The sequence below is a fragment of the Tetrao urogallus genome (assembly GCF_951394365.1).
Source record: "Tetrao urogallus genome assembly, chromosome: 1".
In the NCBI taxonomy this organism is placed as follows: Eukaryota; Metazoa; Chordata; class Aves; order Galliformes; family Phasianidae; genus Tetrao; species Tetrao urogallus.
The window spans coordinates 146,588,993-146,606,650 of record NC_136813.1 but is presented as its reverse complement, the minus strand read 5'-3'; the positions used below and the strand labels follow the sequence as shown (position 1 = coordinate 146,606,650).

The window sequence follows — 17,658 nt, the reverse complement described above, 5'->3', positions numbered from 1 at the left end:
TGAGAAAGCGTAAGTTAATCTGCATCACCCTGTCCCCGTGTCCTGTCAGCCTGCTGCTGGCCAGATCCAGCATATGCTGCAGGAATGGTTTAATGGCAACAGGATGGCAGCTGATGAATGAGACACGGTGACCACATCTTGCACTTCCACCCTGCTGCCATGTCTGCACCCTCCTCCCCCAGCTCCCTGGGGCACAGCATGAGTAGGGCCCATCCTTCATTGCAGCACAGCGAAGCCCAGGCGGCACAGACTGCATGCTGTGTCTGGTGCTGCTGAGGCTCGAGGCATTTCTCAGAAGCTATTTCTGTCCCCATTTCAAGCTCAGGCTATTAACTGCCCTTTGAAATTTCTCCTTTGGTGTGTTTGTTATATGCCTGTTTGTTTTTTTAACTCAGAGGGATGTGTCTAAATTCTAAAATGAAGTAGGCAGGGTGAGGCTGCAGGATTACCACTCCCCGCCGGCTGCATACGGCCACTTGAGTTTTGGAAACAGCTTTGACTTTGCACCACAGGATGCAGCTTCTGTTTATTTGCTCCTTGATAAGTGAAAGATCAAGGGATCCTCAGGTGCAAAACTGAACACCTGAAGGCTTTTCTGGACTGCGTGGGAACAGCAAGCTGCCTGCCACCTGTGTAACCCTTTGCTCCTGTTTACTCCTCAAAGCGTGCTGAAGTCAGGCAGTGTGGGGTGATCCTGCTTGCAGCTTACAGAGGTGCACATAGTGAACTGCCAAAGTGCAGGCAGAAAGTCCTCCTGTTCAAGCTGGAGAGAGTTGGTGAGGGATACATGCTCGTACCTAGTGACACTGGGTCTGGATCAGCACATTTTCATAGCTTTCTAACAAGATGTGAACTGGGCTTGGGTTGGAAGGGACTTCAACCATCATCCAGTTCTGACTCCCCTGCTGTGGACAGGACTGCCAACTGCTGGATCAGACTGTGTGTTAGAAGCTGCTGTGCTACAGCACAGCTGTAATGCACCTGGTCTCATTCTGTCCAGTTCGGCCAGGTCTGCCTCCACAATGGCCTCACTTCCACGGCTGCTTTCAGGTTTGCCATTGCTTCCTCCATGCTGCCTTTCTGCCTCAAGCTCCTTCTCCTTCCCACTGCTCTGCCCCAGCAGCCTGCTGGCCTTTTCCAGGCTTTTTCATAAGAAGTTTCAAGACCAACCACCGAGCACTGAACAATGTGGTGCCAGTGCACACACAGCAATACTATGCTCAGGAATTAAGGCTGCTTCCCTGCCAAGGCAGAGCAGCCTTTGCACACCGGGGCAGCTCCGTCTCTGGCTGGGTGGCGCTGGCTCTGCTTGAGAAGGCTGCCTTCCCACGTCACACAGGCTTGCATCCTGCAAACTGGTCATGCCACAGGAGGAACCAAAGTAATGTGTTCCTCATCCTCTTCATAATGACATAAATGCCTCCCACAATGCTTGCTACCTTTTGGAATAGTTATTTCTTACCTTCACACTACCTGAACACACCTGTTGATCATGTTTGTGTTCAAGCCTAAAATTCTCCTGGTGAAGCATCAAAAGCTCTCCCACGTGATGATCAAGGGAATGCATCTACATACCATGGTGACCACCTAGAACTGCCTCCTCTGGTACATGACAGGCTGAAAGCCGATTAAAAATGCAGTATTTCTGCTGCTTAATTCTGTCCTGGACTGGTCTTCAAAGCATGGGGACTGAGAGCTAATAAAAATAAGGTTGTTAATCCGTCAGTGTTATCTGCTCACATGGCTCTCCTACAGATTTGCCAAGTATGACCTCAACTGATGCAGTAACTGAGGTGGAAAAGTGAAAGGCTTGTTTTTGCAACAAAACTGACCAAATGTCATGTGGCAAATGGAACTGGAGATGGCAGCAAGCTGTAAGATCAGAAAGGGATACTTTAAGCTGTAAAAAGTAGATTCCACACTGAGAAAAACTAACACATTTTTCCACAAAACTACAGAATGGTAAGAAAGGGCACACAGGACATCTCATGCAAATTTCATTTTCACATTTGTCTCTTGTATTCTTTCCTTTAGGAAAGAATGATCTGGCCTCAGATCCCCTGAAAAACCTGTACACGTTTCAATTAGCACGTGTTCCAAAACCCCGGCCCTCCAGAGCAATATATGCATGGTACTTTAAAATGAGAGGGGAAGTAGGAAGAAGGAGACCTCAAGATAACCACTGCCAGAACACTGGCCGAGTCTGCAGAAAGCCGCTCATGACAGCTCAGAGATGTCAATGATCTGTTTTAACTTCAATGCATTTTTAATTTCAAGACACCATCTGAGCAGTACTACTCATCAAAGAACAAGATGCAGCAGAACAGCACAGGGGGCTTGGTTCTCTTTCAACTTTACACACTTTACAAAAATAATCCACAGTTTGTGATTGTATCTGCATCTCTCTGAGCGATTCGGGAGTGCGTGGCCACTACAGTTGTCCTCATAGATATGGAATGTCCTCACGTCACTCTCTGTGAAGAAATCCCTCTGTTGTTTCCAGCCCTGGCTGAAGAACTGTAGAGGAAAGCAATCACTGCCAGGATGCTGGGAGGCACGCTGTGAGCTTTGTAGGTAGCAGTCTGGAGCGCGTAGGTTGCCATGTGCTCTCTGCATCTCTTCCACAGCTCACATTAGGCAAGGTCACTGAATTGCTTCGGTGTATTTGTGAAATGAGGTTCAGCATTAAAAAGTCAGAGAGAAAAATATTTCTTCCTTTAGGTTTTATAAATATTTTAAACCTGGAACATTTAAAAGTATAAATTACTCAACTGGTAAGTTATGAAGCACTGATGAGGAAAGGGAAGTCAACAATAACAAACCACAACACAGTGTCTCCCCATTCTGATTGGAGAGGTGTTCCTCTGGAAGAGGCACAATCTCTTCACATGCCTGCTGTATCCAGTGATGCTTGGCAAAACATTGGCATACAGGGATACTACTTATAAATCTTCATCATCAAAGGTCTCCGTGCACCTCAGCATTACAGTCTCATAATCGATCTGAAGATCTTCTTCCTGAAACCATCCCAAAGCCAGGTAAGGTTAAAAACCACAAGAGTTGACTGTGTTCAAAGTGCCACGAGCCCTGCTTCTGCTCTGCATCAGCAACCAGCACCTCTCAGTCAACTGTTTGTGGTGCCTGATGAAGAATGTCTCAGATTCTCAACTAATCTAACATCACAAGCCTTCACCCTACCTCCATCTACATCATTTAGACCATGGTAGCAAGCACATCAAATAACAAGCTCTGAGGACATGCGAGCTTCCTTGAGCCTCTAACTTACACTGTCTTCAGGCTTTGCTGCTCTTTTAGCAACAGAGGGAAATGGTTTTCTTGACCATCTTACAGAGCATAAGTGGCTTTGAGCAATCAAAGTCCAGGATGCAGAAGCGTTTGCGTCTGTAGACTGTGAAACAGCAAATGTACACAATCCTACAACAGTGCTTTGTACAGTTAATCTCAAATGGCATTAACACGGAACTGGCATGTAATGACCACAAGAAAATCTGTTACCTCACCAGCTCTGGTGGTGAGGATGGAAGGACACCATGGATGGAAGATGGAAGGGACAGAGGCTGCCTTTCACACATCAGTCAGGCACACACTGGTGGCCCTGCCTCTAAGTACAGTACCTGCTGCTTGCCTCCATATCATCATCTACCATGTGCGTGCACGGTGCATCAGGACACCACTTACCCTTTGGGATAATGATACCACCAGCACTGCCCAAACTCTTGGGCAAATGTACCTGTATCAATACTGCATCGAGAGAGTGGTCTGCAGGGATTTGGTTACACGCACAAAGTAAACAAGAAGGTCTCCTATTCAGGACAAGTCCAGGAGTCTTCAGTGCACAGAGTAACCCACTGTCTGGGTTAAGTTGTGTAGCCTACGCTGAGCCCTGCTGTTGCCTGAGGTAGTGTTTCAAGCTAGCTGGAATATCTCCTAGACACACTCAGCTGAACTTCCATAACTGTCTCCAAACTATTTGCTCAGAAGTACAGCTGAATTTCTGCTCTCAAAACCCAAAATTTGTCAGTCAAATTTTCTTGCCTCTTGGCAGGACTCTAGATGTGCTGTACCACAGTTATCTAAACCAAAACAGATTATCAGTACTATTTAGTCTGGGTGAATTCTGCTCACGCTCCCTTTTTATTGTCTTATCACAGACAATTCAAAGTTCCTGAATAAAAGAAGTGCTCAGCTTCCAATTTGCAGCATTTCACTACCACCTACACCACTGTATGTGAGAGCTGTAAGATGGGCTTGGGCTCGCACACAGTGATACAGCACCAAGCAGAGGGCAAAAGCAGCACTTAGCCATTCACAGCTGGAAAACATGCACCTTGCATTATGTCATTCTTTCTTTTCTAGGCATCTTCATTTCACAGTCATTTATATGAACACAGAAAGAGCCCTGGTTTTATCCAGAACAGTTATTTACAGACCAAGTGGCTGTGTAAATCAGTGCTTGGTCTCTGACAATGACCAGGAGTAGATGTTTAAACAAAAAGTGCAAGCATTTTGCATGCAATGTGCTCTGTGTCCCTAATACATGCTCCTTCATTCTGGCACACTGTGCTGTGAGGGTGTTCTGCATATGAAATTATATCTGGATCTTTGTCCAGATTTATTAACTCTCAATGGACTCATCCCTGGGGAGTTAACTCTGGTAATCTGCAAATTCTTAACATACTGTTTGTTCATTTCATTGGGTGCTGTCTAGTTCTGCTGTTAAGAGGCAATGGATCATCGTTCTGTGTACCAAATCCAAGTCATTTAGGATCCAAATTTTCTCATGTCACTCCCAGACATTTCTGCTGAAGAGTCCTACTCTGATAGCTCCTGTTTAATAGCTTTTGCTATGCCTGCTGTCATTCCCAGCACCTCCTTTAGTGCTAAGGTCTCTAGGAGATTGTAGGAACCAAGTGACGTGCAGAAATCGTTTTGCGATAGATTTAGACAGTGGTGCAACACTGGTTTCTGGTTCTTTGTGTTGTTGTTTTGGGTTTTGTTTGGTTGGTGTCTCAACCATCCCTCACCACAAATATTCCATTTTCTTTAAAGGACAATCTGCTCAAGTAACAGACCGGGTGGAAGCGAGGTGACAGCAGAACATAGAGAAACAGTGGCCACTGCAGAGGCACAATCTGAGCCAAAATAAACATCTTCTTGCTTAGTGATCTCTCCTTTTCGGTCCTGTATCCATGTGCAAGTTCTCAGACACCCTCTTGGCAAGAGGACAAGAACAGGAGGACTAACACTGCAAACACAATGATTTCTGGCTCAGCGAATCTGCACCAGTAGGCTGATGTTAAGACACAGCACAGCAGCTGCTCTCTTTTAAGAGCTGTTCTCTTTCAAGAGCATAATTACTCTACTCTCAAGGCTTGCCAAACAAAGGCTCAGGGTAGGGAAGCTGGCACCAAGATAAAGCACAGGGTAGTCCCACTGTGTTCAGAATCAAGAGGCCAAGGGTGGGTTATGGACCTGCAGAATGACATCTAAAGCAATAAGCCCCAAGGTCTTGTTTTAATGATTCTGGACGCCATGATCTGAAGCAAGGGAAAACTCTTTCTGACAGTGACAGAAATACACTGCTCCTTCTGTAAGGAACCCTTTGGAAAGCTTACCTGGCAGAAGTGTGTATTAGCAAAGAAAAGGCTTTTTAGGAAGTCAGTGATCTGCAGATAAAGTCTGTGGTCATCCTCTGGATTTTCAGAAATGCCGCTTGTAAATGAAGAACTGAAAATGGAACAAGAAATTATATTTAATTTCCTCTTCCCTCTTTTGCTCCTCCTCCTTACTTTCTCTCCTTCGCATTTTACTTACAAATTATAGAATACTTAAGTTGTTTCCATGACAAATCTGACAAGAAAGACAATAGGTGAAAAAGACAGGAAGGAGTGGAGGTGTAATGAGGAAATGCTGTCTAACAAGTGCAGAAAGATATCTAAGAACTGAGAACTCCAGTATAAGAAACCACTACCACAACAGAGATCCACTAATACACTACAGCTGTGATAGCACTGTTCTAGGGAAAGGTACACACGCATCATAATGTAGAGGAAAAATGGCCATTTGGCAGTGTATTTTGTAGGGTTGTTCCAAGAAGCAACTTTGCCTTCTTTTGTAAAGTTTTTGGTCACAAAATCACACATCAGCTGTTTACTGGCAAATTTGTACTCAGGTGATCGGCAACTTTGGTACTAAGGTCAAATACTCACTCTGGACCTCACCTCTATGCTCTCCCTGGGACCTTACAAAGTTCTGCACCACACCTCTGTCCTGAACTATAAAGCACAGGGTGATAGAAAAAAAGAAGGGCACATGGAAAACGCTGACTACTGAAATATTAATCTAATTTGGGGCTTAAACCAGACTGCAAAGATGATGCCAATACATTTGCAGTGTTAACAAAGTTTGCTTTTCCTTGTTTCAAAAACAAACAGCAGCTATGACCTAATAAATGGAATTTAATAGATACATGTTTTGTTAAGCTTTACAATACAAACATATTCTGACGAACAGCCAGAGCAATCTTATTTCTGTTCATGCTGTTCTGGAAGTGCAGTGTGGAATTACAGTGAAGAAGACAAGATTCACATTAAAGAACTCTCTAAATATGGAAAAATAAGCAGCTGGATTAAAAAAAAAAAAATTAAAACACTATTTGGAAAGAGAAAAAAAATAATCTAAGCAAGACTAAGCAGGAAGAATATGTAAGAGATGAATCAGAAAGTGATTTTCTTCTTGAAGAGAAACCTTTTCTTTCTTTAGTCCACTGGAAAAATCAAAAGCAGTGCTAGTTTGACATGTTCTTTCTTAGATAATTGTGATCTGACCTGCAGAGAATCACAGAATCACAGAATGGCCTGGGTTGAAAAGCACCACAGTGATCATCGAGTTTCAACCCCCTGCTATGTGCAGGGTCTCCAACCATCAGACCAGGCCGCCCAGAGCCACATCCAGCCTGGCCTTGAATGCCTCCAGGGATGGGGCATCCACAGCCTCCTTGAGCAGCCTGTTCCAGTGCATCACCACCCTCTGTGTGAAAAACTTCCTCCTAATATCTAACCTAAACCTCCTCTGTCTTAGTTCAAAACCATTCCCCCTCGTGTTTCTTTGATCTTTCTGCTCAAGCCAACCACACTTCAGCTTGATCATCTCTTACTGATGAAATTAGGGTACTTGAAGAAGATTAAGAGAGATGATGTTAAAGAAAAAAAAAAGAGATTATTTTTGTCTCATTAAGTGAGAGTATAGTTAATTGTCCAGGAAGTGCCTTATGGTCATCACAGACCTTGTAAGTGAGAGAGAGAAAAAAGGAAAACATTAGAAATCTTGTAATTTGGAAAGACAGAAAGCTATGCAAAGTAGAGAAAAAAATTGGAAGAGTTTATCTATTTATCCAAAATCCAGGACTCTTCCTAGACTTTCCATGAAGAATCACTTATTAGGAGTGCCTGGTTATCTCAAAGCTACTGGGCACTCCTGTAAGCTAATCTTCCTGGTTCTGTTGTAAATGCCTATTCCTCATGTCATTCATCCACCTTAAAAGGTAATACTACAGTGAGCACAACTGCTGTATGCTACTATTTTATCCACTGACTAAAAGTTAGGCACAAAAGAGAACGCTCAGCTACTGACTTTCTCTACAGCAAACTTGTTGGGGAGCACTGACTGTCAGCTATTGAGTTACTCTATCTAGCAAAAGGGTAGGATGCTAAAATTTACCTCTGGCTGGACAATCCCTGTGTCTCATTTGTTTCAAGGAAACCAGCAGCAACATCAAACGCGTCTTCAAACATTACCTGTCACAGAAAACATTTTAGATGTCAGCATATCCAGCCATTTAAAGAGTTTTACCTAGGGCATAGTTTTTAACAATGAAATAATAAGAAGTACAATATTTTTTTCTTTCCATTTAACAGCTAATGTTTCCTTCTGCAGAAATCTACAGGGTTTTGCAAATAAAGAACAAGGAGGAGAAACTTTCGTAACTCCAAACACAAGATTAGTCTGTTCCCTGTTTTTCAGCCTCCAAGAATTAGACTTACATCTCCCAGAGCATCAGTAAATACATGAATTTAACAGTGCTTTCCAGACTTGACTTTGGCCGTTGTGTTGTTTATGGCTGGAGATCTCAGCTGTACCAGCCATCATTCTCCACAAATCCGATTCCAGTATATGACTCGTCTTACAAAGGAGTTCGGATTCTCCATGTGACAGACCACTAATCTCATTAGTTCATGCTCTTCACACATCTTCTGTGCCAGAAAGTACTGTACATGCAACATCCCCACGACATTTCCTAAGCAGGTCAGTGGACTGAATTGCTAATTGTCCTGTGACTCAAAAAGGAGCTTGTAAATGCAATTTACAATCTGCTAAAAGTGAACCTCTGACCTTCCCTCGCAACTAATAACATTGTACACTTCTCTGAACAGCCAGTTGCTTAAGCAGTCAATGCTTAATCAGGAACAATTTATGGAGAGTTGGCTGTTATTTAATCTCTCTTTTCAGATGCTCCCATCTACACAGTCATTGAATTCTTGGCTCTGCAGAAATGCACGGAATAGGCAGTCATCAGCCCTGTATCGCTGGAACTGGTCTCTACAAATACTTTATCTTTGCTACTAAGTGCTCTGATTACTAAAAACAAACAAACAAACAAACAAAAACAAGTAAAAATCAAAACCCAACAAATTAAAAAACAAGCAACCAGGCAAAAACACACAGGTTTTAGGAATCTGGGCATCTCTTCTGGATATAGATAATCTGTGCTGCATGGAAGACTTGCAGAAGACAGCAGTTGGACAACCCTTGTTCTTGCTCCCCACCCCACAGCAAGTTAGAGCTAATTTAACTGTTACTTAGCACAGGAATCCACAGCTCAACAGAGAAATGCCAGGATTGCTGCCACGGCGCTCCTACAGCTTGCTGTCTATCTTACCGAGAGAGAATTCAAGACATTTACTCACAGGCTGTTTGTTGTTTCCACTTTTCCATTCGAGTGGTCTTGGGAAAACTTAATTAAAACTACTGTATGTTCTCTAATTAGAAGCTGCAGAGCCAGTTAGCAACTGAGGACTGGAGCTTTAGGGGCAGAGGATATGTATTATTGAGCACTTACTTCCTCTGGCGTGGAGACCAAGGAGCCACTGGCTTCCTCACTGTTACCTCCACTGTCTCTCACATCGCCATCAGCGCACGCAGGCTCTTGGCAAGCATCCGTAGGACCCAGGTGGAAATCTCTCTGGCTACAGTACTGCAAGATGCTGTCTCTCCTTTCTTCAGAAAGCTCTTGCCAGAGGTGTGAAATAGCCGTGGAGACCACAGGGAGAGGTACCTCCTCAGCAGAAACAATTCCATGCTCTCTCAGTAGGTCTACTGTGTGCTTATAAAAATACAGGTACCTGAAAGGACAAGGAGCATCTGAAGAGCAAGCTATCCAACTGCTGTCAGTCAGTGTGGAGGGACAAGGCATCCGATGACAGAACTGCCATAGTTCTACTGACCATTTGATTTGGTCATGGCCTAGGCCATGGTCAGTGCGGAGTTGCCATTGCAAAGTATGTGATGAATATGACCTTTGCCTTTGCACAAGATGCAGTTTCTCCTGTTGGCTTTGGAAGACCTACAGCTGCAAGGAACCTTTGCAAAGCACTGCACTGTGGGTGGTTAACAGACGCTGTACATTACTGGGCTGAGAAACTGAGCCCCTTGGAGTTCTGCTCCTGGAGAGGTGCTGATCCACCCTGAGCTCAGCACAACCGCTGAGGAAACTTCCTTGGGCTGGAAGGACTGCTTGGTATTTGGAAGGTAAGCTAAGGATATAATTAGCATTACCTCAGAATTGTGGAACTGTGATTGATCTTTGCAGATAAGCAACTATTGTGCAAGGCTTGTTGCTAAATAATTGAACTGACACCTCAATAGTCTTCTCTAATAAAGCAGCTATGCTGAACAGTTCTAGTTATTATCTAGAAAGACTGTGATATAATTGCAGCCATCAACAGGGGAGGAGGGAGTAGCAGTGATTCAAAACTACTTCACTGACTTCTCCCTCAGAGACCTCATACAATTACTGAACATTGCCCAAAACCACCAGAAAAGTTCAGCAACTCTGCTATGCCAAGATTTCATCTGCAAAGGGCAGGCTTCAGCCAGAGCCTCAGCAGGGCGGCCTCAGAATAGGAGCTCCAGGCTGCTGCAGGCCATACTCATCACACAGGCAAACCTCACGCTGGCTTTTCATAAAATTTGGCATACCTGCCTTTGTATCCCGAGGCTCTTGCACTGTGAGTCACTTTTTATACTTCTGGCATTGCAGTGCTCTAAAAACACTTGGCTGAGGTCATACCTTGATGTACTAGGTACTATACATGCAGATAGGAAGGCAGGGGCTTGGAAACTCTGATTAGTGTGAATATAGGAACTCAGTTCCTACATCTGAGGGACTGCATTGCCAAGACTGAGTTCTGTGAGTGAACTGAGTTCTGCAGTGAAACTAGCAATTCAACATTAATGCTGCAATTTCAAGCTGAAGATGCAAACACAGGAAGAGCTTGCCTCTTCTGTTAGTACTGCGTGGCACAGTGCGCCAGGAACAATAATGTCTACTTTAGAAAGTAACACTGAAAGTTATTTTATGTTTATTAAATGATTAGAGCTCCTCAGATGAAAGAATGTGTCCGAAGGAGTAAAAAGGAAAAGCATAAAGAGCAGTCCTTGTTTCTCAGTTTGACTGGGCTCAGAATGTCTCCTTGGAAGACGTCCCAATTAAGCACATTTCCTGGCTAACCAAACTGCTGCACGAGAAATTAACCAAAAAGTACTGCATCTTTTTACAACTATTTGTTTTAGTAAGTCAGTATTGAAAATTTTAAAATAACCCCACATGCAAACACAAACATGTTTAAACTCCCATTTCCATGCTGTGAAGTTTTTCTGCCGTTGCTGGACACAAAAATATTGTAAGGGAGGCAAGCACTGTTAGGTCAGCTATTGCACTCACCAAGAATTCTGAACATCCAGCTCTGAATGAAGGATCTGGAGTTTCTCTAACAGAATGAATCATCATAGACTGCTTTGCTAAAGAAATTGAGTTTGAACAAACCATGAGTCAACAATTTCCTTCCCAGCTGGAAGGAGACGACCACATTTTGCACATTTGCACATTTGGAATACTGGGTAGTCTCATCACTGTAGCTCTCTGTAGAAGCTCAGTGCATTTCCGATGCTGCCCAAATAACATGATTAGACTTATCACTGAGAAGCTGTTGTTTACTGAAGACTCCCTGCTGTTTCATGCCCATTACCACTGATGATTTTGTAACAAGAATTAGCTACAGTTCAACTGCAGGCTGCAATAAAACTGCAGGGTAAATGCCAAGAGTCCACGCAGCACTGCAAAGGCTGTGGTCCACCTCATCAGTGAAGAAGGGGAAATACAGGTGTTTATGGCCCTATTGTGCAGGCTTTGATGAAGCAGGGATTACTTCCTCCAGAAAATCCTCAGTCAGCACATTTCAAGGTCTTTCAAATGATACCTTACTACAACCACCTCCAAATCTCACAGGAGCAAAAGCAGGCACAGTAGCAGTAGGCTGGTGCCACCTGCTGGCAGAGCTGCGGTCTCGTTTTGATGAAAAACCTCAATAGTCCAGGGGAAAATTATTAAAAAACATCAGTTCAAAGCAAAAAATAATAATAATTAAAAAAAAAAAAATCGTCTGCATTTTTACTGCATTTACACTTATGGCTGTGAAGCTCTGGAGGATACCAGCTATAGCCGTGGCTTCTCCCACACTGTGTATTTTTAAGTCTGGGATGATTACCATCTATGAGCCCTGTAGTACATCCTAGTGCCATTTGAGAGCAGGGGCAAGAATGTGATAAACGCTCAGTTTTAAGATACCAATAACTTCGAAAAAATAGAAAATTTACCATTAAAATCCTAGATTAAAATACATGGACCACTGAGAGGAAAGCAACGGTCTCCGATTTTTAGCAGCTGTGTCAGGCACTTGGCTAATCCTAAAGAGGTTACAGACCTGCACCTTCTGACTGTAGCACACTTCTGTTCCCTTCCTCTCTCTCTCTCTGTGTTTCAGTCATATTGAGGAGTACTTTCTTATGCCTTCCAGACTGCTGCTATTCTGCAGACCACTGCAGGTTGAGTACTGCATTATTTTCCCTCATTTCTTCCAGTCCTACGCTGCTCTGATCTTACAAACAAGTACTCCAAGGTGCTAGGAGCTAAACATCCATCTCTGGAAGGGACAACAGTGTCTCAGATTCTCATACCAATACCAGGCAGGACAATCATCACTTGCAGGGGGAAATATCTGCCCACATCTACCTATCTGCAGTTCTGCAGCTCCCCTGGAACTGGAACACGTACAGCTAGCCACTGGCAGGTTTCATCTGGTGCAGCAATTCCTGTGCTCCTCAAACTCAGCCCCATCGTGAAGATAGAACTTGATAATGATACTGATACCACAAGCACACAGGAGCAAACACCTGGGTAAGCCACGCTGCTCGAATAAACTCCCATTCCATCTGGGTTAAAAACCACTTGCCTGTTGAACCACTACAGGCGTGTTGCAGCTCACTCTACAAGCCACTGGACAGCAGTAAAGCACATCCACACAGGGACTGACACACTTGAAACAATTTTTGTTTCTCTTTCTTGAGAGTTTGAGGGAGAGCTGGGGGCTGATACCACGCTGGGATTCCATTTGTGTGCCAGACACAGCTCCAGCTTCATCACCAGCAGGGTCAAAGTTTCTGATACAAGGCTTTTGCAAGGCTCCATTTACAGCACTGACTAGATGCAGTGTTAATGCAAATAGGTGAAAAAAAACTTGAAGACAACTTGAGGTGCACCTACCGTTCAAATTCCACCAGATCTGGGGATGAAGTCTCTGGGTACTGGATAAATCCTGGCTTTCCGTCCTCTTCCATTGTTTGGTTTTCACATTCTTGCATCAAATACCAGACGGCAGAATCACTCTCGCTCACAGCTTCTGAGGCTGACGACGCAGTGCTGAAAAGAACACACAGAAAAAAAAAAAAGCCACATGAACAACTTCTTAACTGGATTAATAATGTCTTTGTCATGGTCACTCCAGGGTCCAGGGCCATTCTTCCCAGCAAGCTTTTCCCCCATCCTTTTGCTCTGCAGGCAAATAAGAAGTCTGTGGTGAGCTGCATAGGAGGCAAAGGAAATACAAACACTGTTCATGCGCTGTGTGAGATTACAGGGGTCCACAAGAAACCTCTTCATCTTTTCGTCATGATGAAAGGCCTCTGCTTGGAAGTTCAGTAACAAAGACAAAGAGGCTAAGAGGCACTGGGATGGAAGAAAATGCAAAGTATTATCATCTTCCCTTGATTGGTTTAAGCCCTTACCTGTGATTGCTGAAGTGCCTCTTGACATATTCTTCCCTGACTTCCTCCAGGCTGGACGGGTTCCCATCCTCCAGGCTGAAGGACTCTGTTGTTGGCAGAAAGGCAACTGTCACACTGGTGGGGCCGTTGGCTTCCATCTCATCCTCAGTCCCAGTCAAGCAGAATAATCTGACAACTGGTCCTTCAGGAGCCACAACTCTTCATTAGGCAAAAGCGATGTGAGATGCAACACCTCTGCCTCTCCTATATCACTACCACTACTGGGAGCTTCTGATTGTTGAGGAACTCAGATGTTCTCCTTTTAACATTGGTATGAGAGAACCAATGGTGAAAACAATCAGCAAATCAAAAGTCCCAACAAGAACAAGCACTAGTCAATACAACATCTCATAATTGTCATGTAATGCACATAAAAACCCTGGACAACCCACCCTGTGATTCAGCAGTGGTATGAATTTTACATATATGCAAGTAAATATGAAGGGAAATTTACTTCAAAACTCTTTTCAGCCACCCCACTGCTTGTGAAGCCTTCAGATTTCTCTTCCAAATGACTCCTCCTACCTATGGTTGCCTTTTATGGGTTACCCAAATATGTGGTTTCAGAGGACTTTTCTTGTTTTAAGCATTATGATCTGTAATTGATACAAAACACTGGAACTGCAAGTTGCACAAACAGCAATGCCTTTTCTAGCACACCATGTTCTGGATATGCGAAGGGACATAAAAATATGTCCAAAAGCTCTACCCATCTGTCCCCAATCCTTCTTGTTGTCATCAGAGAGAGTGAGCAGCACCAGAGAGCAGCAGGCATGCTGGTGAGGGCATGGAGTGCATGACCACAACCTGCCAAGCTGAAAGCAAAACTGACAAAAACAAACCACAGCGTCTCTTACCTGTTCCTATGGGCCTAGATTCTTAACTAAAGGCTTCCATTTACCATACTTTTGTGAGGAAACTCTCAACAGATTCTCTCTCCTTTTCTTCCTCTAACTCAGACCAAAGCCTGCAGCTCTGAAGTTCCAGCTCTGGCTGTGCTTGATGAGGAGTGCAGGGTGTGTAACAGCTCTGATTGATACTGTGCTGGGGCTGGAAGGAGCACACCTGTTCCTCCAGCCTATGCATGCAGCCTGTGCAGGGGTAGGTGGGGACCCTGCCTGCAGCTGGGGGCAGCAGAAGTTAGTTGTGCCCTTCCTCTGCCATGGAGGGCTGGGAATGGCTGTGGATCTGAGGGACAGTGCTTACTGGGTTGACAACACTTGTGCTACAAATGAAGCCCCATTAAAGTCTAATGCTTAATGGGAGCAGCCACGCATCTACCTGCCTCTACTTAACAAACTGTCTGAGGCAAATACTTGCATACAGTACCTTTCATCTTCAGCAAAGAACTCAAGGTTTGCTCCAGCTCCTGGATATATTTCTTAGCCTTACGCAAAACCTGATACTAAACACAAAAAGAAAACAGAACTGATTGCTCTCTGCTCTGACTGAATTCATGTTTCAACTCAGTTGCTTTCTTCATTTCTCTCCTTCATTTTGACCCTCAGTTATCTCCATGTGTCTGAGAAAACGACCGTGATGTTTCACCATCTACCTGTAGCCTTATGAAGAGGAGAAAGATCTAAGAGCAAAGTTAAATACAGAAGATAAATATTCTGTAATATAAATATATTGTACAATACATGTACATAATGCCTAGTCATACAGCCATTTGCTACTTAAGTCACATCTTTTACCAGCAACTGTTCTTGTTTGGATCATTATCTTCTTGGAGCATGTCCAGAAACACCATGCTGTAACATGTCCTCTTGGATGTCTACCAGCTTTAGGTGTAAGACTTTATAATTCACCTCTCCTGAGAATTTTGCTAGAAGCCCTTGCCATGTTCTGCTCCAGCTGCACTGATGTCAGCTGGAATAACAAGCACTGTAGATCATTCCTTCATTGCAGCATAACGAAGAACATATGGCCAGTACCTTTCAACACACCCATCTAAAAATTGCTCCTAGATTTATAGGATCAGTGGGACCGCCCAGGCAGCTCAGACAGGAGGTCCCTCTGGCAGAGCTTTCACACCAGATACTTTAGCAAGGCACTAAGCACTAGAATTAGGAGTAAACTTATGCAGTTAGGACCTCACCTCCAAAGTCATGTCTTAGGCACATGATACTATCAAAGAGTAGTTCAAAGAATTGGTACATTAAGACAGTCCAGTCAGAGGAGACAAAACAAATATCTGTTTAGCCTTAGTTCTGAGGTTGTGGGGACTTCAGCTTAACATTTGCATCTCCTTCAGAGTATGGCAAACTGAATTCTTACCTTGAACTTCATGGGGGATAAGGGCCTCAGCCCCAGACAGCAGCACTTTGCATGCTTAGAATCTCAAGGCACTTTACAAATATGATCCTGTAAAGCCACTATCCTCTCTGGAAAAGTGAAAGTGACCAATCTAAATGAGTTGGTGGCAGAGCTGAAAAATCCTGATGGTCATTCCCCTACCCTCAGCAGGATACTATGCAACTTTTTAGTAGTGTTTTTGTTTATTTCTTTTTCTTTTTTTAAAAGGAATAGTTTCTTATTTTAGTAGAGGCCAGGAGGAACAAGGGTTCCCTCCCCATCTTATTCTCTCAGTCTATTGGATACAGAATGTACCTTATATGCTGAATGAATTACTGCCTTCCTTCTAACTTGATCTGTCCCTAAACTCACTCCTCTCAATTTCCTACCAAAACGCTGTGAAATCAAGGTCATTGTATCATAGGATCCCTTGATTTACATCCAAAACACAGCTAAGAAGAAACTACAAAAATTCCGTATGAAAAGCACAGGCAAGCCACATGATAAACCCATGACAAAGAGACTACTAAGCAAGTTGCTCATGGTGAGCTGGCAGCTGCAAAGCAGAAGGAATCCAGGAAATCTGCCCAGACTGAAATTATGTACATGCTGGCACCCCTTGGGATCCCAACAGATAAACTGAAACGCATGTCTATGACAGAATGCCCCATCCCTAAAGGCGCCCAAGGGCAGCTTGGATGAGGCCACGGGCAGCCTAACCCGAGGGGTGGCAGCTCTGCTCACAGCATGGAGGTGAAAACAAGCGATCTTTGAGATCCTTTCCTCAAGCCATTCTATGACAACGACAGATAGGAGAAAGGCAGTCATCGCCCCGCACCTTGGAGGCCGGGCTGTCTGACTGGGATAGCACGGTCTCTTGCAGGCTGCTGAAGAGTCCCGCCAGCACTGTGCGGTGCTGGGCCTGTGCCAGGCGTCTGCGTGCGGCGCGGGGCTCCACCTCCTGCGGCTGCGCCTGGGGAGCGGGCCGTGCTCTTGCACAGAGCTCACCGCAACCACCCGCTGCCTCCATCGGCGGCTGCAACGCAATGGGGGGTCGTGCTGGGAACAGCGAAGGGAATGCACGAGCACTGCGGTGCGTTTTACAGTGGGAAGTGATGGCTTTTGCCTGAGGAATGCTGTCTGTAGGCTCTGACTAAACCCTGATCTCTTGCTAACCTCAAATTGTGGCACCCCACCTCCTGCCCTGTCCCTGTCGGATAACCCATTCCCACAAGATGCTGGGGCTGATGCCACCAGACAGCGGCCTTCTTTGCAGCACCATCTTCCCCCAATTCACCACGAGGAAGTGCAGATCGTTGCCCAGCGGGGCAGCTCTGAGGACGGGACAGCTTCCATCCCCTCACACTGCCCTGCCCTTCCCTGCAGCTCACTGAGGGGAAGTTCCCCGAAACTGGTCCAACGCCCCCGGTTACCAATTGCACGTATCACCTATGGATAAGACCAACTCCCGCTCCTGCCGTTCCTTCAGCAGCCAGGAGGGGCGAGGCGGCAGCGAAGCAGACAGCGGGATCCCACAGACGACGACGGCCGCTCCCGAACACCACGCTCCCCGCGCAACCCGCCCTGCCCCACCCATGACCGCCGAGCCACTGCCTGTCCGCGCCCAGCAACACGAGCCGCACGTGGCAGCCAGCCAATGGGGACGCAGCTTGCGCCCGGCGGCGGCCAATGGGAGACAGACAAAAACGCGGGCTGCGGCCGCAGGAGGGCAAGGAAGCAGGGAAGGGGGAGTGGAACGCGCGGGGGAGGGCGGTGCGCATGGGCGAGCGGCGGGGACTACAGCTCCCATCGTGCCTTGCGATGGGCGGGCACGGCAGGGGACGCCGGGGGCTGTAGTCTTGGCGGCGCCGCGCCGCCTCGCTCGTGAAGCGGTGGGCG

General features: G+C 45.2%; 1 protein-coding gene across 1 annotated transcript; it reads right to left on the bottom strand.

Annotated features, from left to right (window-relative positions):
* Window positions 1-2,942: 2,942 nt before the first annotated feature.
* STRA8 (stimulated by retinoic acid 8) lies at window positions 2,943-17,569 on the bottom strand (the record flags this gene model as incomplete). Its single annotated transcript, XM_079546571.1, is given in 11 exon segments — window positions 2,943-3,017; window positions 5,637-5,748; window positions 7,741-7,817; window positions 9,140-9,422; window positions 12,902-13,057; window positions 13,423-13,507; window positions 14,791-14,866; window positions 17,226-17,335; window positions 17,338-17,433; window positions 17,436-17,509; window positions 17,511-17,569. Coding segments are annotated over 11 exon segments (1,203 nt in total).
* Between the last annotated feature and the right edge of the window lie 89 nt (window positions 17,570-17,658).